The 23,328-nt window shown below is 43.7% G+C and overlaps 1 protein-coding gene across 4 annotated transcripts in view; it reads left to right on the top strand.

Moving 5' to 3' along the window:
- The first annotated feature begins 632 nt into the window (after positions 1-632).
- The window catches only part of CA10 (carbonic anhydrase 10), a 482,061-nt gene continuing 459,365 nt past the window's right edge, over positions 633-23,328 (top strand). The window contains exons 1-2 of one of the 4 annotated variants that reach the window (XM_025439687.3): positions 633-717; positions 2,315-2,950. In XM_025439687.3, the coding sequence (XP_025295472.1) occupies positions 2,890-2,950 (61 nt within the window). In that variant the 5' untranslated portion in view covers positions 633-717; positions 2,315-2,889. Of the gene's footprint in view, positions 718-1,013; positions 1,379-2,182; positions 2,951-23,328 lie in introns of those variants that run through there. The other 3 variants (XM_025439688.3, XM_025439686.3, XM_035720648.2) reach the window with 3 other exon arrangements.

The raw sequence follows: 23,328 nt of genomic DNA, 5'->3' as shown, positions 1-23,328 counted from the left end.
GCGGAGAGAGCCTCAAAAGCTCCCCGCGTCAGAATCTTGGGACTTTCTTCATCTGGGCCCAGATCCCTTAACGTGCTGACCCCCTGGAGTCCTTGGCCGTCTTCGGAGACCAGATCCCTTGGCCACACCTCCTTGTTAAAGCAAGTCCGCCGGTGGTTCTCCTTCTCAATCCCCAGAGGCATCAGGACCACACAGCTCCCCAAGTCTGCCCAACCCGAGACGCTCAGGCTGTTGGGCTTGGCTTCCTCCCACCTCCACCCCCTCTCCCGCCACTCTGCAAAAAAGACCCGCCAGACTCCCGGGCAGCTGGAGTCAGTTCAAGAAGCCTGGGTGCGCCGCAGTGTTACTCCTTTTGGCTCCAAGCCCTGCCCCAGCAGATGTCACACAGCCTGGAAGCCTCACTAAATGGACTCCGTGCGCATGAACGGTGGTACCCTCTTTCCTCTTCCCTCTCCACTTATCTAGCCTTCCTGCGTTCATTGGACCGAGACTCACACTGAAATGGATTCTAGACAGCAGAAATAAAAAAGTGTAAAAAAAAAAAAATCCCCGGCGGCTTTCGTGTGTGTTTGTATTTGTTATTATGTGTGTCCATCCGCGCTTGTGCAAAATCTCCAAACGTCACAGTTGGCAACCCGGACAAGCGCGCCGAGAAACCCGAGATCTGTCCAGGGATTCCCCTCCCTGACCCTCCTCTTCTTCAGCACTCGCAAAGAGGTAGGTCTGGGGATTTCTCAAAGCGCGGCGGCGGCGACAGAGGCAATGCAAATGTTGCCGCGGTGCTTCTTTCCTTCTCTTGCTCCCAGCCTTCTTCTCGGGCGAACGGTCCCGAGCGCAAGGTTTCCTCCCAGTTTCCCGCATCTGCATTCCGAGCGGCTGCCCGCGTGCGCGTCCTTCCCCGGGTGGCGGCGAGCGGCTCTGCGCACCCGCGGCCTCCGGCCTGGGCCTGGGCCTCTGCCGCCGCGGTGGGTGGTGCTCACGCCGCCCCCACCTTCCCCCGGGGCCTCGGAGAGCCGCGCGCTGGGCGTGTGCGCGCGCGCGCGCGGAGTCGGTGGGGGAATCTCCTTCCGTGGAAGCTGCTGAGTGTCGCTGGCAGAGAGTATTCTGGAGCCCAGCAAAAGCCTCCAAAGCACTTGAGCTTCCCCGAAAGAAACACAGAATAAGAGACCGAAAAGGAGGGAAGCCCGCTCCCCGAAAGTCCGGGTTTCCAATAGTCTCGGATCCGCCCGGAGCTGAGCAGAGGCGCAGTTGGCGGCGGCCACTGCTCGCAGCCGGACTTGGAAAGACGGTTTCCCCCCCTTCGGGGAGGAGGGAGGTGAGGGACTCGCGGGCGAGAGTTGCACCGGGTCTAGGAACGCGCGGAGAGGAGAACTCTGGGGTAAGTAGTGCTCTGGCCCCGGAGAGGAAAGGGGGAAGGAGGAGGGGGGCAGGAGGGGGACGAGAGGGAGAGGGCAGGGAATGAATTATGCAAAAAAAAAAAAAAAAAAAAATTTCCCCACTATTCCGCAGCAGAGGGAGAGCGCGGCGCAGCGCCCCGGCTGAGCCCCCCCCCCCCCCGGGTTCCCCGCGCCGAGCTGCTGGCGCGAAGTTCTTTCCGAGGAGATGAGAAACTCCCCAATCCCGGAGGGCGACCGGGCGGCCGGGGCCCAGGCGCCCCCAGGCTGGCCCGCGGCTCCGACGCCCGGCGCTCGCCTCCCCCTTCTGGCCGCGCTCAGCCTCGGCTCCCAGGCCCGGCCTCCTGCCTCCGCCCCCGGGCGCGGGGCGGCGGGGCTGCCGCGGGGGCTGGCGGCGGCGGCGGCGGCTGCGGGGCGGGGGGGGGGACGCTCACCTGGCCGGGCCGCCCCCGCCCCGCCTCCCCCCCGCCCCCCCTGCCCTCCTCCTCCTCCTCCTCCCCTCCGAATCGGGCAGCGTCGGGCTCCGTAGGCGAGGAAATAACGACCCCTGCAGTTGCATTGCGGAAAATCGCGGCGGCGGCGGCGGCGGCGGCGGCGGCGTTGGCGCTAGTTGCGGGCGATGGAAGCGAGGCAACTGGGGGTTCCGGGGAGCCCAGGAAAATAGCAGAGGAACTGGAGGCGCGCGCGCGACGTGGGGAGCCCGCGGGCCCCCGACGCGCCCGGGTCCCCGGCCCCCGCCTTGGGCGCTCGGCGCCCCGCACGCGCCTCCCGAGCGGGGCTCGCAGGCGGCGGGCTGCGCGCGGACTTGGGGAGCAGGGAGGGTCGGCGGAGGCCGCCGGCGGTTTCGGGCAATAATTCCTGCCTCTCTTTTTCTGTCTCCCCTGTCTGCGGTGTCGTCTCCTCCCCCCGCCCCCCGGCAGCAGGAGGAGAGCGGCCCCGGAGCGCGGCAGCCAGCCTGTGACCATGCCCCGGTGAGGGGGGCGGACTTCGAGGGCAACTTGTCGCCGACCGCCTGGGCTTAGCGAGCGAGCTGCGAGCGCCGGGGGCGCGGAACTGTGCGGCGCGGCCCGGCGGGGGGCTGTCGTCTATGTCTTCTTGGGGCGCCAGGCGGCTCGGGGTCTCGTTTTTGCAGGAAGAGCCCGGCGCTGGTGGCTTCAGGTGGCTGCCGCCGCCGCCGCCGCTGGTGCCGTTTCCGCCCCTCGGGAGAGGCGCAGGGACCGGCGATCGCGGAGACCTCCGGGGCAGCGAGGCATCGGACATGTGTCAGCACATCTGGGGCGCACGTCCGTCGAGCCCGAGGGGAGATTTGCCGGAACAATTCAAACTGCGATATTGATCTTGGGGGTGACTGTCCCTGGCCGGCTGTCGGGTGGGAGTGCGAGTGTGCGCTCGCTCGCAAGTGTGTGCGCGTTTGTATGTGTGTGTGCCGTGTCGGGCTCTCCCCTTCCCCCCCTGTTTTCCCGTCGAGTGATGCACTTGGAATGAGAATCAGAGGATGGAAATAGTCTGGGAGGTGCTTTTTCTTCTTCAAGCCAATTTCATCGTCTGCATATCAGGTATGGGACGCGCTGGAGTCACCGGCGGGTTTGGGTTACGTTGTGCTGTTTGGAATGTGTGGGGTTTTATTGTGCGTAGACTGTCAGGTAGCCTCGCAGGGTGGGGGGGGGAAGGGGGTGGCGGCAGAGACCCTCGCAGCTCTTTGGGTTTGCTGCCTTCAGAACTAAAAACCTAAGCCCAAGGGTGTGTGCGCGTGTGTGTGTGTGTGTGTGTGCGCGCGCGCGCGCCCAGAGGCGCGCGCTCCTGTGTGTGTCTGTGTGTCCGTGTTGTGGTTAGTGTCTGTATGGAGTCCTGGAACATTGAAGGGGCAGGGATAAGAAAGAAGAGGCAGATGGGTGTTAATTTTCAACTGCTTACCTGGCTGAGAACTCTGGCCAGGAAATCTGAGCCTTGGCACACCCCCACCCCCATCCCCTGGCTTTCAAAGTTCCCAAACTCCGTGGTTCCTAGCTGGCAAGATGGACGCAGAGCCCTGCCCTGCTATCTGGGCACTTTCGAGAGACTGCGGGAGGATGCGGGACTAGAGAGTGCCCCCAGCAGGGACCAAAGGGATGTGGAGATCCTCCCGGCCTTGCCCAAGCACATCAGGACTGGTCTTTATGGTCTAAAACATGCTAGCACGCCCTGCTCCACAGCAAGTAAAGGCAAAACCGGCCTGCAACAACACAAATCATAAATTGCACTCTAGGTTGTAGCCTTTCTTCTTCCCAGAGGCAAGGATGTGCTAGCTCAGACTCACTGACCCCAGGCTACTTGCGCCAGTCGGTCGTTTCAGGAGGTGCTTGGTGGATGGGGTAGGGCTTGTGTCCGCGTCTGTGTGTTGCAGGGGTGTCTGATTTCCAGGCAGTGTGTTTGTTGGTGCAGGGGGAGCCATGAGAAAAAGCCCCAGGATCAGCAGTATTTCCAGGTTCAGTGCAGTGGCTCCTCCCACAGACCGTGTCTTACCGGTTTCCCCTCATACCTGCCATTAAGGTGCCCAGGGTAGGACCCATTTGCAGTCGTCCCCTGTGCCTGCATTCCCTCTGCAGAATTTGGGTTGCAGCCAACTTCCCAGGAAGTCAGCAGAAGAGAACAGGAACCTTGCCCCTGTGAGTAGGCACAGAGGAGGAGCAGCATTGGGGTGAAGGGCCCTGTTTCCTGCCTCCTCCTTCAGCTGGGCCAGTTCCCACTCCCAAAGCCGGAGAGGGTTCTGGATGTTAAAAATCCTTGTCTGTGCTGACCCTGGACCTACTTCCAAATACCACTGTTCAGTTTCAACTTTGTCCTCTTAGGGCAGGAATGGGGAATCGTATATTCAAAATCATTCTGTTTGGGACTTGGCCACCCAGCTAAGAATTTTGCCTTGGAAATATTTCAGAGGTACATTGTATACTTGAGAGACAATAAAAAGTACCTTAGGACCACCCCCAAATCTTCTAGTGGGACCTATTTTACCCTATCCTGCATCTGAGAAGAAAAATTTTCAGGTGACTTATAAGGGTTGATATCAATCATATGTCTAGTAGGAGTGGCTGGATAACATCCTACAAGAGCACATTTTACATATTTCTCTTCTCCGTGTCTGTTTCAAACTCTCTTGTTTTTTTTTTTTTTTTTTTAAGATTTTATTTATTCATGAGAGGCACAGAGAGAGAGAGGCGGAGACACAGCAGAGAGAGAAGCAGGCTCCATGCAGGGGGCCCGATGTGGGGCTTGATCCCGGGACTCCAGGATCACACCGTGGGTCGAAGGCAGGCGCTCAACCGCTGAGCCACCCGGGCATCCCAAACTATCTCTTGTTTCATAATATTTCACTAGTTAGAAAATAGCCCTCCCCTATCTCTCTCCACCATCATAAATAATTGGCAAAGCAGACAAGCCAGCTAAGTCCCTTTAAGATTAACAAAGGGTTAACATTCATTGAAGCTCTGGACACCCCCACCCCCACCCCGGCAGGCCCAATTTCCTTGTCCCCTGTCCCTCTCCTGCCTGTGGCCAGGTCATCACAGGGGAACCATGTGAGAATGAGTCTTTTTAGTCTCCAAAAGAGGCAGTGGTCTCCTTATCCCAGCTATACTTGATTTGGTGTATCAGTAACTAAACTATATAAACATAAGTCTTAGGAGGGGGTTATTTCTAACCCAGAAGAGGTGCTGTAGAGTGTGTGGCCTTTCACATGTATTTACTAAATAATCATCATTGCCATGTAATGAGAGGATAAAAGTGTAAGCAAAATTGCTAGCTATTAGCTAAACACAGAAAACTAGGTTAGCGTTCCAAATGCCTAGTTAGGCTCTGCATTAATTTGCACTTTATGAAAACATTTAGGCAGAGTTGCAACATTATGTACTCTGCACTTACACATCCATAAACTTAATTTTCAAAGGCTGTTCTTTGTCCAGGGCCAAGGTGGCCTCCCTCCTAAAACAACTACTCATTCAGTGATATCCATGTATTAATTCTGATTAGTAATATAACTACAATTCATAGTTGCCACAATTTGGGAGACTTTTTTCCCCATCAAGCAGCCTTAAGAGGTGTAGTTATGCAGTGCACTAAGGTTGAATAATTGTGGCTCAGGGAGAGTTTAGTGGGTCTTTCATTTCTGTTTCTGTGATTTGCAGTTTTAATTTACTCACAACTGAGCTTTACCAAAAGGAACATAACCCTGTGATCATAGAACCTACTAAATCTTAAATTAAAAAAAAATTAAAAACAAAGCACCTCTCTTCCATCTTGGGATGAATTACCCTCCCCGGTAAATGGGTACTAATTCTTCCTGAGTTACCAGGCATCAGTGATTGATGCATTGAAAGGGTTGACTTCATTACTGGAAAAGGTCAGCAAAAGTCTGCAGTGTAAACATTTTGCAGAAGGAAAATTTTGGCGGTAGATCTGGCCTCTAGTGACTGAATTTCACTTGGTAGCATAGGCTTTCAGGAATGCTCTGGTGCTTTGTGGCTTAGTGTTTTGTTAATCAAGGATTCCTACCCTTACCCCTCCCCATTGCTGCAAATTAAGTGTATCCAAAGCTTTTTCTCCTTGGGTCTGTGTGGATATATTTCTTAAAATACAGAGCCCTGGCCTTGGTATGTTTGATGGCTCTGAACTAATCCTTTGGTTGTGATGAAGCTGTCAGCATATGGGACTGGGGGTCAGCTTGACCACACTTAACTGTTGGGGATGTAGCATGTGTGCCTTCCATTTGCGAGATCGTATCCATTTTGGCTACTTAAGGACAGCACAGCTAGGTTTAAGAGGGAATGCCATGATCTGGGAGTTCTTCTGTTCCACATCAGATTCAGATGTCATTTTGCCGAAAGTGTAAGGCAGCGAAAATCTGTGAAGAGGAGAGAAGGAGAGCGAGAGGGAGGGAGGGAGGGAGGGGGAGAGAGAGAGAGAGAGAGAGAGAGAAAACCAGGATGATTTTTCCCTGTGCTAGCTAGAGCACCATTCCATTCTTACAAAAGCAGCTCAGATCAGCGAGAATGAATGCTTAGCCGTGCCAGGAGAGAATTTCCTGGTCCAAAGACAGCTGTCTGATTTAATTTCCACAACACATCCTATTTGCCTCTATGTCACTTCGCTTCTTTGTTACTTTATTCATAATAATAAGAGCAATAACAATTAGAATTATATGTTGCTTTCATTTATATTATATAACATTGCACATATTTTAATTCATCTCTTCTTAGAGTCTGTAGGATACTTTAAAGCTGAGGCAGCCAAAGCCCACAGTGCTTCAGCATGCAGGATTCACATCCAGGTCTAACTGAGTCAGAATTCAATATATCATTTCCTTTTGGCTCAAGGTTTCTTTTGAATGTTTTTTTTCAGTATTTTTTTTTAGTGATGTCTCCAGATTGAACGAATGAGTTATGTTAAATAGATGAGATGAGAGTCTTAGTTTGGAAGTGGAAGTTTAGGGTGATTACAGTTCAGTACTAGAAATAAGGTAGCATTTGAGTTGTGTATGACTGTCCATCAAACAGCTGAGACTATTGCCCAGGTTTACCACCAGCATCTTATGATCAGCAATCCCTATAAGCAAGGAATATTTCATACATTGTTTTCCTAATTGGAAAATTAAAATGGTTTCACTTCGGTGTCTTTACACATAGAAAGGGGATAATAGCACATACCTCATACTTTTGTTACATGGATTAAGTTAAACGTGTTCATTGTTTTTCACTTCGCACAATATCTGAGGCATAGGAAGCTTGCATTAATATAATTTTTCCCCTACAAATCAGGCATTTCACAGGTTTGTGAAGCCATGAAAGAACAGCCTTTACCATCTTCACTTTCAACTTGTTTAAAAGCAAAACAGAAAATCATGAGGAAGCACATTTTATAACATTGAGCATGGATCCTACTTTAAAGGAGGCCTTGGCTTAACAACTTTGAACTCTTAATTTTCCTTCTCATATAAATGAGACTGGTAGCATTGGGCTTTGGTGAGTATTATGAGTAAAACCCACTTTATCTCTGTGAGCCCAGTACTGAGGTGAGGCTTGGAAAATTTAATAAATCACCTGGGAACAACATAGTACTTATTACCTTGGGGAGCAACAGAATGTTCTTCTTTCTGCTTGTAAACTCTGTATTAACCCAGCTTTAAAGTGCTTCCAAGATGGCAAACTACGTATACTGTCAATAGGACTTGAAAGAGAACATTCTATTGAATTCAAAAAGAGCCCTCATCCCAGCAAAGACTACTTATCTGATGATCTCATTGGTGGTGTGCTTTCTTTAAATGCAGTTTGCCATGTGATGTCATATAGCCCAGTCACTGACAGATACCGTCATCATAGATGGGATTTTCTCATCCATCTGAGTAATATAAAACCCCTGGAATAAAGAGAGATGCCAATGTGGAGATGTCAGTTTTCTCAGGGTGGAGGGGAAGTTTGATTTCCATCCTAGACCTACATCAGTCCCTAATACCTCAACTTTTCACCTTGATTAAGCATTACATATTTGGACCTAGGATTTAGGTCAGGAAGAGATCCAGGCATCATAAATATGTATGGTGGCAAGCCTTTGTAGAAGGAATATGGAAGTTAGAAGACCCACCCTGCAGTCAAACTACTTGCTTAATTACCTCTTTGGGTGATTCCTTTAGCCTCTTAGAATCTTAGTTTCCTCATCTGTAAAATAAAAACGGTAACGTCTTTGCCCATTTCAGTGAATTGCTGAGGGAAACTACAGAGGGAGATCCTGAATGTTCTTGGTGCAAATGTAAAGTATTTGTGTCTTTACTACATTATGGAATGATCCATGCTTAAGGTATAGTTACAAACTCAAAGCTGAGATACAAATAATGTAGAGTGAGGTAAAATAATATGAATAATGCTTAATAGTTAAGATATGACAGCAAAGTTGTAATACACAATAGGTATAGTGATATGAAACAAGAAAAATGCCTATTGTTTTGTAAATGACATACATGCTGCAGAAGAGAAGTCCAGATGTGAAGGAAAAGGAGGATATTGGATAGATGTTGGGGTTTTGGAGAGAAGAGATGGAAGGACTACATCATCCAAAGAAGAGGGATAGGAATCAGTGACATACAGGGAAGACAGTCCCAATTGGAATAAAAGGTTCACTTTATGACACTGGCAAGTTGGGATGACCCCACGTTAGGAGCTGTTGAGTTGAGAGTATGGAGTGTGTTCAGATATTTAATTTTACGGTGATTTTAATTTTTTTTTATTGTGGATCTTTGCATGCGTTCAATGGATTGAACTTGTTTGAAATCCTAATATTTATTTGGGTTTTAAATTTGGGTTGCAAGTTTCTAGCTACTGCGGTACTTTGCATAGTTTGTAGGCTACTGGGATTGTAGATGGTTGGGTTTTGAGGGACACTTCAACTTTCTCATCTGTAAAATGGAGATGATACTTAACTTCCTAAGGGTGTTGATCCTACAGGGTAATTGTAAGGAGCATCTGTAAAATGCTAACGTGGTACCTGGAATACATCTACCATGGGTCAAATCGCACATATCATATGAGAGTGAGCATGGGCTTTGGAATCAAGATAGGCCTGTACATAATATCCCTCCCTTGGGCATTTTCTCCCTCTGTGGGGTCTTAGAGGAGTTATTTTTTTAAAGGTTTTATTTATTAAAAAAAGATTTTATTTATTTATTCATGAGAGACACAGAGAGAGGCAGAGACATAGGCAGAGGGAGAAGCAGGCTCCCTGTGGGGAGCCCCATGTGGGACTCAATTCCAGGACCCAGGGATCATGACTTGAGCCAAAGGCAGAAGCTCAACCACTGAGCCACCAGGCACCCCCTTAGACAAGTTCTTTAACTTCTCTATGCCTCTATAAAATCTGCAAAGTGAGGATTGGAGAAAATATACGTAAGATGCCCCCATGGCACCTGACATGTAGTAGTAGTCAACTCAGTGAATGAGAGCTACTCTCATAAAATCATCACCATCATTGTCATCAGTAACTATCCTTATTGACACTTCAGACCTGTTCTTATAAATTCCAATAAATAATTCAGTCATTTCTTTAGGGTTCAACAAAATAGTATTGCCAGCTAACAATGTATCAGGCATAGGAATCACAAAAATGAACACCTGGTCCTTGGTTTTTCTAAGATGATACATGTCAGGGGATAGAAGTGGATACAAGTGGGGAAGAGAAGGGATTCATAGAGGAAAAGGCATTTGAACAAAGTTGGAGGAATACCTGAGGTTTCAAAAGAACATAAAAAAAAAAAAACATACCATGAAGCAAGAATAGTAGGTTGATAGACAAGGAATGAAAAAAAATCAAGGATCAGAAGTTGGTTGATTGGACATATGGAGTGGATATGGAGTGGCTGGGCTGGAATAAATGACTGGAGACAGGACTGGAAGAATAATCTGGGGCCAGTGTGGAGGGTTTTGTTAGCCAGCAACAGAAGTTTAGACTTTATCTTTTAGTTATGATATGAGGAGCTAAGGTGAAGGTTAGGAAAATGACATTAAAAAAGGCTTATGTGGAATTCTTTTAAAATTCTGATTGCAATAAGCAATAATTTAGAAAACCAGTTCCTTGTCTTCTTGTCAGCCTTTATTCTTGCTCACAAAACCCATTTTAAAAATACTGGTCTAATAGATTAATTAGGCCATTATGGAACATTCTGAGTGACAGACCTTTAAAAAAAAAAAAAAGTCAGTTGTCCTATCTGTTATGGACCTGATTTACCCTAATCTTTGAGATTTGGTATTTTCATGTGAAGCAAATGTCTCCAATTTTGTACTTGAATAACGACCATAACATTAATAGTAATGTCTTTAACATTAGACAAAGGCTAACAGAGATGAATCATCTATGCATGCTTTTGTGCCATGAAGATTGTGCACCAAGCAATAGATGTCCTAGTTGACATGCAGCAGATGCTTGAAGCACTGCAAAGCATGTTACAGCAGTTTTACCTTATTCTACTCTGCACTCGTCTTTCCAATAGACTCCACGTTCACTTGGGAGAGTGTACTCATGGCCCACTAAATTATATCCCCATTTTATCCTCTCGAAGGTCCAGTTACAATAGATCAAGTGTAGAGACCTAAAATAAAATGTCTTCCTTTGTCCACTTAATCATTCAGGATGTATGGAGGGTGCACTATACGTAAGGTCATGGGGATCCAACAGGAATGAGTCAGACATGGACCTTTCCCTCCAGCAATTCACAATCTAGTAAGAGACTAATTTGAAAAATATTAGTAGTGACAGCAGAATCCTATAAGTATTGAGAAGGGACGTCTGATTCATTCCAGAGATGGGAGGGAGGGAGGAACGTAGTGTTATAAGATGCCTAGGCTGAGTCTTGAGAGGTGGAGGATTTTTGCTGATTGACCAGGAGAAGCATGACAGGGTTGGGGGTGGGGTCTGGGGGCGGTGATCACAAGAAAGAACTTTTGCAAAGACAGGACCACTAGATAAGACAAATATGAATTCAGGAGGCTGTCAAGAGGTCAGTATGGCAACCCCTAGAGAGTGTGGTGTGATGGATTAGATTGAGATCCAGGAGGTTGGGGAGATAAGATTCTAATAACAGTAACATATTGCATACATACATTGTTGATAAAAACCACCCTTGCACCTCTCTGTGCAGGGAAGGCCTTTAAAGGCCCAAGAAGTAGCTCTTGCTACGTCTTTTACTTTATTGGAAGCAGATGAGTCAGGGTTAAAGTTTTGGGCTCAGGTCCAGCTATGCTTCTTTTGGGCCCAGATCACTGGTTCTTTTCCAGTGTTACCTCTAGTTCCAGGTGGCTTCCCAGAAACTTCTGAAATAATCCAGATATGCATTACAGGATTTATCCCCTTACTTAGTCTCCATTTTTTAAATACTAGGAAAAAAACAGAACCCTACTGACTGACCCTGGAGTTTGCAGTATGCCAATTTTCTTCTTCTCTTTGATAATTGAGTCTTTCCTATAACTTTTTTCAGTTTTCGTCTCATGGAACCCTAAACAAAACTTGAGAGGGTTTACATCATGCAGGGATTGGGGTGGGGAACTGTGAGTGGTAAGAGATGGTCAGAGAGTACATTGACAACAAACTGTAATTGCTGTTTATTAATGAGATTGGTGTGGTAATGGCAGAGCCAGTGTTTGGGTTTGATTACATTTGCATGAAGGTACCATCAGGATGGCGGCAGAGGGATTGTCAGTGGCTGGGAAGGAGACAGCCTACAAATGCCTTTTCCTCCTCATCTGGGAGAGGTGTGACCTTTGTCATAGCAAATGCAGAATTAATCTTTAACTTTGTCCAATACTTCATGGCCAGTGGCTGAAGGGGCTGGCAATAGGAAATGAAGCCTGTGACTTTCTGGTGAGTTTTCCAGAGCCAAGTCCTGCTGGTTTCACAACACATTTGGCAGCAATGCCAGCATTGGAATAAACACATTTACTGAAGGATATGAGTCAACATATTCCCCTTCCGCTGGCCCCTCTTCCTACCACACACAGCTACCTGTCACCCTCAAGGAAAACAATTTTGATGGCAGCACTTACTGAGTGAAAGAGGCCATTCTTCCTCTGTGAGGTTGGGATAATAATAAATACTCCCACAGGATTCTTGAAATGAATATCTAAAGTGATATATCTATGGGAGGGCCCTGCCCCCTACCCCTAGTGTTTACCATGCCAGGTCATTTCTTCATCAAATGCTAATGAATGCCTCCTTTGAGGGAGGTGCTGGACCAGGCAACTGTAGTGAGCAAAGCCCCCACGATCTTTGTCCTTGTAGAATGTATAGTAGGTGATACATAAATATTGTGGGTTTTTTCCCCATTGCTCTAACCAGTGCCTTTCATTTAGTACATACTCAATAATGAATGACTGAATTAATACATTAATGAATAACAAGAAGTGGTTTAGAATGGCTTTCATGGGAGAATGGGAGACAAGATTTGAGGCCAGGAGAGAGGGCAAGGAAGAAGATCTCTGTTAGCTGCCCTTTAACTTCTACCCCATGGGGTTCTTTGAGCATGCAGAGTCAGAGAGAACTGGAACTTTCCCTGGGGAGCAACATATTCGATAGCTTTCTATTTCCTTCTAAGACTCAACTCATATCTGCATTAGACAAGCTCAGTGTTAGTTGAGGCACTTGGAGTTGTTTAAAATGTATTTTGGCTTCTTTGTGTTCTGTGATTCCACACTGTGAGACTTGAACCAGGACAACCGAGGATCAGGGGATGCATTGTTGTTCCCTTTTCCGTGTCATCTCGCTCCTATTAAAGGACATCACTTAGGATATGGCACTTTCTTGTTGTTGGATTCCAGCTTGAGAAGCCGGCACTTGAGAAAGCTCCCTGTCCCATAGCATTGCTCCAGAGTGCTTTAGCAAAAAAGCCCACCCATGCTTTTCTGGACTCTGGTTCTTAAGGTATTTGCAATCTTGTGTCAGAGAATTTGACTTCTCCCTCTGGCCTTCTGCAACAGAACTGTGGTGTTGCCCAGTAGTTCATACCAGTGGGGAGACTCTAGGCCCTAGAAATTGAAGGGATATTAGAAATTTGCTCTTCCCGGCTGCGCATTCTGCCTATAATCTTCTAGGTCATCTCTACAGCTGTGGGGAAATGCTCAGTTGGATGGTTTGTTGTTAGTTTGCTTGTTGATTTAATTACAGACAGAAATAAGGGGAGCTTACAGAAAAAAGGCTCCTACCTTTATCTTCTCCATAGATACATGGCAATGATACTAACAGAAAGTGAGGCATCTGCAAGTAATGCATTCCTGCGAGTATAGCCCCAGTGTGAATAGGAGTGTCACTGGATGGCTGACTCTTTCGATCACCGTGATGATACCAGCAATAAGTCCCAGGGGCTCTAACACCTGCCAAATGAAATATAAAGTAGGGAAGTCATTATTTTTTGTGTCTGTAACAAGCTCCATCCCCGTTTTTCCACTGTGGTGAAGAAGTTCTTGGCGGCTTTTTGACCTGTGTCTTTGAAGTGCTATGTTGTGGCTAAATGAGACTCTTATGCATTTTAAGTGCATAAGTTGGTGGCACCCTTTATTTTTTTCCCCTCTCCTATTCTTATGACTGCTGAAATGGCAGCTTGACTGAGCCAGGTAAAGTCTTGTATCCCATCTAAAGGCAGGAGCTGTTGAACAAATGAATGAATGAAGAGTTGTATCTGTGCATTTGCCGTCCACGCTGAAGGTGTGTTCAAGTGAAATGCTCCTCCTTGATCAGTGCTCCTTGTGAGTTGGGGACTGCATATGTTGGTGTTTGGGCGCTGCACACAGGAGTGATGCTGGAAGTCAGTGGGTTAATTTTAATGCTCAATCACAGTATCAAAGGAAATTGAGGAAAACAAACATTTCTTATAGACTGAATTTTTATTTGCCAAAGTTTGCAGTTCCAACATCTTTTCAACCTTAAATCTTTATTCTTTTTCTTTTTTTTTAACTTTACACTGTATTAAGTATTTTTCCATGTTGCTTCCTAGTTATGTCAGCTCAAGAAATCCCAGACTTTGTGATAGCGAAATCTTGATGACCTAACACAGTAGAAGCTTACTTCCTGCTCACATTAATTGTTCATTGGTGTCAATGCATGTGTGTGTGTGTGTGTGCACGTGTATGCATGTGTGTGTGTGTGTGTGTGTGTGTAAGGTATATAAGGGCATGGTGAAGATGGAGGAATAAAAGGGAAGGAATCTTGTCTTTATAGTGACTTGGAAGTCTCAAGGCTGATGGAGGCTCTGTTCTCTTCAAGATAGGGCTCCCAGTGTTGTCCCTTCCAGTGTTTCTCCAGCAGATGGGGAAAAAGCATATGGAGAAGGATCATGAGAGAGATTTTATGGACCAAGCGGGAAAGCTGTGCACATCATTTTCAGTCACATGACCACCTCTTATTGCAGAAGAGCTTGGGAATCGTAGGCTAGACTTGTTGAGTTGCTGAGGGAAAATGGTTTGATGAACTATTAGTTGGTATCTGCCACCTTATTGTTCATGACTTTGTAATAGTTCCATATAATTTATTCATCGAAAATACCATCATTTATATTTATCTTTTTTCTCTGCTTTTGAGAACTGTGTTTCTAGCTTTTGCCATTTTTGGGGGTATATGTTTTTTTGTCTGTAAATATTTCTTTTTTTAAGTTCTTATTTAAATTCCAGTTAGCATATGCTGTGATACTAGTTTCAGATGTACACTATAGTGATTCAACACTTCCACACTATACCCGGTGCTCATCACAGTAAGTGTGTACTCCTTCATCCCCATCACCTATTCCACCCATCCTCCCACCCAGTTTCCCTCTGGTAACCATCAGTTTGTTCTTTATAGTGAAGAATCTGTTTTTTAGTTTGCCTTTCTTTCTCTTTTTTCCCCCTTTACTCATTTGTTTTGTTTTCTAACTTTCATATAAGAGTGAAATCATATGGTATTTGTCTTTCTCTGACTTATTCTACTGAGCATAGTACTCTCTAGGTCTATCCAAATTGTTGCAAATGGCAAGATTTCATTCTTTTTGATGGCCAAGTAATATTCCATTATATATAATGAAATATATATATTCTTGGATATATTGTATATATGTGAGTATGTATATACACACTTCTCTTCTTTGTCTATTCATCAGCCAGTGGACACTTGGGTGGTTTCTGTAATTGTAGATCATACTGCTATAAATATCAGGGTGCATGCATCCATTTGAATTAGTATTTTTGTATTCTTGGGTAATGGTAGTGCATTTGCTGGATTGTGGGGTAGTTCTTTTTTTTTTTTTTTTTTAACTTTTTGAGAAAACTTCATAGTGTTTTCTGGAGTGCCTGCAACAGTTTGCAATCCCACCAACAGTGCAAGAGGGCTATGTTTTCTCCACATCCTCACCAATACTTGTTGTTCCTTGTGTTTTTTATTTTAGTCGTTCTGACTGGTGTAAGGTGATATCTTACTGTGGTTTTGATTTGTATTTCCCTGATGATTAGTGATGTTGAGCATCTTTTCATGTGTCTGTTGGCCATCTGTATGTCTTCCTTGGAAAAAATGTGTAATCGTGCCTTCTGCCCATTTTTTAATTGGATTATTTGATTTTGGGTATGGAGTTTTATAAGTTCTTTATGTATTTCGGACACTAATCAGATACGTCATTTGCAAATATCTTCTCCAATTCTGTAGGTCGCCTTTTAGTGTTGCTAATTATTTCTTTTGCTGCATAGAAGCTTTTTTGTTTTGATTAAGTTCCAATAGTTTATTTTTGCTTTTATTTCCCTAGCCTCAGGAGACATATCTAGAAGGAAGTTGCTATGGCTAATGTCAAAGAGGTATAGATATTTATTTCTATTGAACTATTTCTTTAAAATTATCCCAGTATTGTGATAACTGGGTAAAACAGTATGAAATGTTTATGGTTTTACCATAATACATCCTTTAGTAATGTGCAACTTTTTTATAAGTCTCCAGGAGTACACCTGAATTCCTTGAGGAAGTAAACAAGCATATAGAATAGTGATTAAACTTTCAAAGATCCTTTCAACAGTGGCCCACCCCAGGAACTATTAAGCAAAAACCAAACAGTATTTCAAAATGTTACTTTGCTTAATAAGTCAGATGACAGGAAACGATGGTTAAGAACAAGGAAAAAAAACCTTCCTAAATCCAGAATTTTGAGACATCTTAAATATTGTTCCAAGAACATATTTCTATAAATTATAGGGAAGAGCAAATCAGGTGGATGGCAGAAAAGATTAATGGAATAGAAATTAGGAAACATTGATGTTAGTGTTAGCTTTGCTGCTACCAGCACTGTGGTTTGGGGGAAATTATTTTATTGGCTTGGGCCCCGGTTTTTTCCTTTTAAATAAGGGTATTAGACTAGATAATATCTAGGTCCCTTTCCAACTTGGAAATTTTATAATAGTAAGAGACTTTTACAGGAAGTTATACAAGTTTGCTGTGATGCTAAACTTTCTCAGTTCTGGAAATGTCGAGGCAGCAAGATTAAATTGCAGGAAGAACTTTCATGACTGTGAGTGGGCAGGAGAGTGGCAGATGACTCCTGAGATTGGCAAGTATCAGATAAGGTGTGGGATGCGAGAATAACCCAAACTATACTTGTAAGATGACCTTCTAGCTCCTAGTAAGACCCTTGGAAGTAGTCAAATGGTTATCATTGATTACTTCATCAAAGCAAATACTGAAAACCATGTGGTCTGTATTTTGGAGTCTTAAAACTTCACCTCGTGTTTTGTGACCTTGGGAAGTTACTTAAAATCTCTAATCTTTAGTATTCTCTTTCGTAGACTGGAAGTAAAAACATTTGTCTTTGGAGTTAAGAGAGACTGAAATTTTAAATCTCAGCATAGTGCTTAGCACATAGAATGCACTTGATAAATGGTTTTGTATTGTTATGGCTGAAGCTGAAAGAACAAAAGATGTTGGGCAAAATTAGGAAAGGAATTTGGCAATATCATGTAAAACATGGGGATTAAATGAGCCAATTCATGTGAAAGTGTTTAGCACAATGCCTGCACATAACATATAATCAGTTGAGGTTGGTTGAATCTGATTCACCAGGGGAAGCTAGGATGTTTGGGGAATATTTTAAAGGTAATAAGACAGAAGACAGTCCCGTCTTTTTCATAAAATGATCTTCAGAGGCAATTTACCGAGTTTAGCCCACATTTTTTTAATAACTAAAAATATATATATATATATTTAATGCCACATTATTTTCATATTACAAATAGAGTTTAGATTTATCAAGGCCTTCATATAGGTATATGATCTCATGGAATCCAGTAAATATTTGGCCTTGAGATTGGTGGCATAAACAAAACCCTGAGTCAGAAACTTGCTCATGGTTTTTCTTGCTTGATGCATGAGCAAATGTTGGCTTATTGGCCAGAACCATAAAGAAATGAGGTATTAGGTTCTAATCCATTTGTGATAGGAGATATAATATTTACATGTTCTAAAACTATCCTTTGCTCATTTCTTACTGGAATTTGGTCGCTCTATTTTCTTTTCCATTATTCAATCTTGCCAGCTTCCCCAACCACTAATTTATGCACATGGTAACCTTAACCATGTTTTTTTTTTTAAACAAATTTGCAACCTGAAACGATAGTTTTGATTTATGTTTTATAGCCACTTGAGAGAATAATTTTTTAAATGATAATTAAATGCTGATCTATTCCTGGGATTGCGACATGGTTTCCTTTCAAATATATCTGATCTGAGAATTTCAGCAAAAGGCATAAAAGAAAAACCAACAAGAAGTCGGACAGATGAAAAATGCTGTACTGATGTTAAGTAAAGACAAGCAAACTGTGACCTAAGCATATTTGTCTCTAGGGAGCCAGCTTGGGAGCTTTCCTGAGAGTTGGGGTTTTTTGTGAGATTTTTTTCCCCAATCACGTTGGTAGAGCCTGGATTACAGCTGAGGATGGGGAGATTAATGGCCTGTTGTGGCTAATCCACTAAACCCCTACTCCTGTTTCTCTTAAATTGATTGAATTTAGAAGAGCTGAAGATACACTCACAGCAGCTAGCCTGATATTAGAGCCCAGTGAATTAATGAAAGCTAATAGCTCTAGGTACATGTAAGGAAGAATGGAAACTTCACAGAACATAGTCCCTTTTTGCATTAGGAAGTTATTTTATTTTTTCAAATATTTTTATTTATTTATTCATGAAAAATACAGAGAGAGAGAGAGAGGCAGAGACACAGGCAGAAGAAGTAGGCTCCATGCAAGGAGCCTGATGTGGGACTCGATCCCAGGTCTCCAGGATCAGGCCCTGGGCTGAAGGCGGTGCTAAACCGCTGAGCCACCCAGGCTGCCCAGGAAGTTATTTTATTAATTGCATATTAGACTAGATCCCAATGTGTTGTTCCATAATATTTTTTAGAGAACATTTTTACATGATTACATTTTAAAAGTATAACCCTAATATAACCCAATTTTAAGTAATTGAGAGAAGAATAGAAAACAGATTATCTATAATCACATAACCTCAATGCAACTATTATTAATAGTTTGTTTTCCTCTAAGTCTTTACTTATAAGCATTTTTAGTTATTTGAAATTTTATTCTGCTATTATGATTGAACAAAAGTCATGTAAGATAAATACACGGTTTATATGCTTTAAAGCAAGTCCTGCCTAACATGTAGACAAAAGCTACATTAAAATAATTATGTATGTAGATGGATAGATATGGGATTGATGAAAAAAATCACAATTTTATGCTAAATTAGTGAACTCATATTGGATAAAATTCGAACAGAATTTAAATTTCTAAATCTTTAATTACGAATCTGTCGCTCTTAAAAAATAATTGGTAGGAAGATGAAAAGATAAGAAATGTAATTATAGTATTGGGGATTTTTGAGTAGGGAAACACTTGGAAGAGACAATTTAGAAATGAGGTTTTAAAAAATGTATCATTTAACTATTAAAACACAGAAATATATTTGAATGGATTGGTTAGCTATTTGAGACAGACCTAGGTTTAAACCCACACATTGCCCCTTCCAAGCCGAAAGACTTGGAATAAATGAACTTCTTGCACATCTCTGTTTTCTAATCTGTAAGATGGGGATAAAAAAAACCGCCTCTGATTTTTTTGGTAAGTGTTAAATGGCATATGAAAGTAAAGCACTTAGGATGTCATGATTGGGCATGTAGTAACTTATTAGCTTAATAAATGTGACCCATTAGTAACATGACATTCATAACGTGCTTGCAGCCAGCCACACCATCTCTGCAGAGGAAGCAGATTCTTTGAGTTACCTGCTTTGTAGGGAACATTGCTGTAGAAACCTTCACATCTCCCCCTGATTCTACGAAAAGAGTACGCGCTGTGAAAACTGATGCTGAAATGTTGTCTCTCATTCTCCTTCCAGCTTTGCTCCAGCTTGCTTACTCTCCATCCTGCAAACACACTTCGCACATACATACCCTGTGCCTTTGCTCGTTGTATTTCCCCACCTGGTTTTCACCCACCTGAACCATACGCATCTCGTAAGTTCAGAAGCGGGGGGGTAGGCTCCTTCTCTATAAAGGCTGTAGCGATCCATCACATTAGAAGGGCCTCCTTGGTTCTGTGCACCCCACTGGCTCTTCCTGTCTCCAGTGCTGCTCATTAACTGACCTGTCTTCCTCCCTCTGTCAGATGGAAAACTCCTGGTGGTCAAGACACATCTAGTCTACTTGTGTTTTGTGGTCTTGCTCCTAGCACAGCATGCTGGTTGGGTAGGTTTTACTCCCCAATCTGTAGTGATAATTACAAGATTGTTTGCAGATATTCCAAGTAGTGTCTGTTGATTTGAGTTTTATTACCTCTTCCTACCTAGTCCCTGTTAGAGATACTACCACTTAGGACAGGGCTCAGCAGACAGTAGCCTGGAAGCCAAACCTGGCTTGCTGCTTAGCATCATAAACAAAGTTTTCTTGGAACACAGCCATGCTCATTCTTTCATTTGTCTTAGGCTGTTTTTATACCACAGCAGCAGACTTGAGTAGCTACAACAGAGACTGTATTGCCTGAAATGCCTAAAATGTTTACTGTTTGGCCATGTACAGAAAAAAATTGCAACCCCTAATGCAAACAATTGATTAGAGTGTTTCCAACAGATAGAATAATAAACTGAGTGCCTGGGTCATCCATTTTCTTCAAAAAGATTAGTTAAATTATATATGAAATCTATGAAATTATATATGAAAGAATAGTTAAATTATATATGAAAATAATTATTTTTCAAAGCCTTGAGGCTTTTGAACTACAGAATTATCTTGACTTTTGGGGGTGTCTTGACAGTCTTGATCACCCCAAGGAGGCAGTTCCTTAAGTACCTACGACTGTCAGAAACCAAAAAAGAACTCTTAGTTTGTGCTGATTTGGATTTGTAAAACTTCCTTTGCTGTCAGAGGAGCTTGGAGTAGCTCTGGCCTTGCCCAGGCAAACATTCTGAAGGGAAGCCACCCTCCCCTAAGGGATGGTTTGTGCTGGGGATGGCAGCTTGGCAGGGAAAGAGCTAGCTTTCTGAGAGTACAGTTCTGCTGCCAACTCTTTGAAAAAATAACCCTCCTCTTTAGGGAATGTGAAGGTCAGACCATATTCAGAAATAAGAACATCACCTGGAAAGACAAGCAATTTTAGGAATGACAACCTGAAAAATCAAACCTTTCCCCCTGATGATTGAGACAGGCCAGACACATAACCTGAGCCATGATCAGTTTCTGCACTTGGACAGAGCATTTTCTCCCAAATAACAAGCTAAATGAGTTTTGCTGGGCTCTGGGAGATGGTTGTTGTCCTCCCGGGACAGTTGGGAAAATTGAAATCAAGAAACAGCGGCTTAGCCTGGCCACAGAGGGAGTAGATTCTGGTAAGGATCCCGCAGGACTCACAGGAGCTGGATTCCCAGCCCTCTTAGACATGGCTCTTGCACTGAGAAGCCGCTAAAACAGATTTCAGAATGCTGCTTGATAGAGACTCTTTAGAACTCTAGAGCAGGACTTGGCAAACAGTGGCCCACAGAGCAAATCTAGCCTGCTGGCTGTTTTTATAAGGCCAGGAGCTAAGAATGATCTTTACATTTTTAAATGAATTAGAAAAAAAAGAAACAAAAGAAGAAGAGTATGGACCAAATTTTGGTCCATAACTAAAATTGTGCTGAAATCCAGCCATACCTACCCATTCATTTATGTATTATCTACTGTCTGTGGCTGCTTCTGCGTGACAACAGCGGAGCTGAGTAGTTGTATCAGAGCCTATAATCTGCAAAGCCTAAAATATTTATTGTCTGGCCCCTTCACAGAAAAAAAAAAAATCTTGCCAACCCCTGTTCTAGTGTGACTGTGATATAATAATGAAAATAAACTTTATTGAAGTGGAATATGTATAAAATGCACTCATTGCAAATCTACTATTTGGTGAGTTTAGGGAAAGAATACAGTTATGTAACCACCACCACCATCAAGCTACTGAACATTTCCATCATCCCCCACATTTTCTTGCGCCCCTTTGGAGTCAATCTGTCTGTAGTTCAATCCTTGAACTCAGTCAACCGCAGATCTGATCTCTGTCAATAGTAGCAGCTTTTAAATGTCTGTTTCCTGAGCATTTTGGACCACTAGAGACTAAAGGAAGGTGGTGGTTAGGGACGTGTGAAAACAAGTTGATTTTATTCTTCCTTGTGAAAATTTCTTCACTCACTACAAACATCCATTCCAGACAACTACTTCAGTGTTTCTAATATTAGTAACTGACAGACATGGTGTAAGGAGCTCTCCATCTATTATCTCATTTAATTGTTTAATGTTGTAAGGGAGTACATAACCGTCTTCCATTTTATTGAGAGGATCTTAGGCACCCTGGTTGACTTGCTGATACAAGGGCATACAGCTGATAAGGTGTAAACTTAAGATTTGAACTCTGCTATGCCTAAATCCAGGACTTGAGCTCAGCTACCATACCGTACACTTATTGGTCTTGTCTGCAAACCTGCTTGGGGCGGGGTGGGGAGGGGGTCATGTCAGCACTTGGTAGATGAAGGAAGCTCAGAGAATGACTGTCCCATGTCACCCAGCTACTAACTGCCAGAGTCAGGATTTGAACTGCTAGCTGCGAGCAGAAGGCACTGACTCACAGAGTGGTTGAAAAATGTTATTTTGAAAAATCAAATTCTCCCATCCTCCAAAGGGATGAACTAAGAGCCCTGGGTGAGCGTGCTGATAGTGCAGATAGTGCAGGGGTGAGAAGCAGTCTTGAGCCAGCTGTACTTTTGTTTTCTAAACTAATGGCTCTTCCAAGGCTATTTAATTTAATATAAATAAGTAATGGTAGTAAAGTGCTTTAAAAAACACTGAGGGGTATGTCCAGGCTGACCAACATGAATAATAAAAATCTCTTCCTGTCCCCACCCAACAGCATTATATCTACCTTGGAAGAGGTGCAAATCAAAGTCTGAGTCTAGCCACGTATTGTGTTCTTTTTCTGTCCTTCTCACACCTGCTATTATAAAGGACCGTGCAGTTTACCAACCCCTAGTTTGATGGCACTGCATTTCATCAGAGCCTTGTTATTAAGTACTTGGCCCTTAAAAGGCACCCCAAAATATTCTTCATTGTTTCCATTTTCTAGGACCATTCCATTAGCCTCTCTGCAGGCTCTTCTTATAACATAGGACAGGTGGCTATGTCCACTGGGGTCCTTAGTTTTAAATAACACAACCTCTTTAAGACCCAGGTAAGCAGACAAGATTTTTTATTATTATTATTATAGTATGAAATGTAAATCAATTTGATGTTCTAATTTAAAAGAAGATGTTGAGGACTAGATATAAAAACCAAAAATCTAAGACATAGAGAAGATGTTTGTGAAAACATTTGTGGTGTTCACAGAATCTATAGGTGGGCCAAAGAATGGAATTGGAGGGTACACTTGCAAGAATGTACTAAGGGATCATTCTAGGAAACACTCCTGCTCTTGCCACTGCTGGGCAGAGATAGCCAAATTCTGTCTAGACACCACTAGTGCTCAGAGAGCTGGACACTTCTGCCATCAGCCTCACCAGAAGATGGATGCCCCATCAGATTTCCTTCCTCAGATCACCAGCATCAGAACTGAAGAGTCTGGTATCTGAGAGCAGCCAGCTTCAGTCACATGCCTATGCTTTATCAAAAGCAAAGCTCAGGATTCTGCATAGGAGGGATTGAACACTAAAGGCAGGGAATACTCCAAACAGTGGATTGGTTGGATTGGCTGAATAATAGCCCCCCAAAGATGGCCACATCTTAATCTTGGAAATTTATGTATGAGTTACTGTACGTGGTAAAAGGGACTTTGCAGATGTGATGAAGTTAAGGATCTTGAGGTGAGGAGATTTTCCTGGATTATTCAGGCAGTCCAGTATAATCACAAGGGTCCTT

Source organism: Canis lupus, chromosome 9, assembly GCF_003254725.2.
Source record: "Canis lupus dingo isolate Sandy chromosome 9, ASM325472v2, whole genome shotgun sequence".
NCBI lineage: Eukaryota > Metazoa > Chordata > Mammalia > Carnivora > Canidae > Canis > Canis lupus.
Note: the sequence above shows the minus strand (reverse complement) of the source record. Positions and strands in the feature narration are given on the sequence as shown.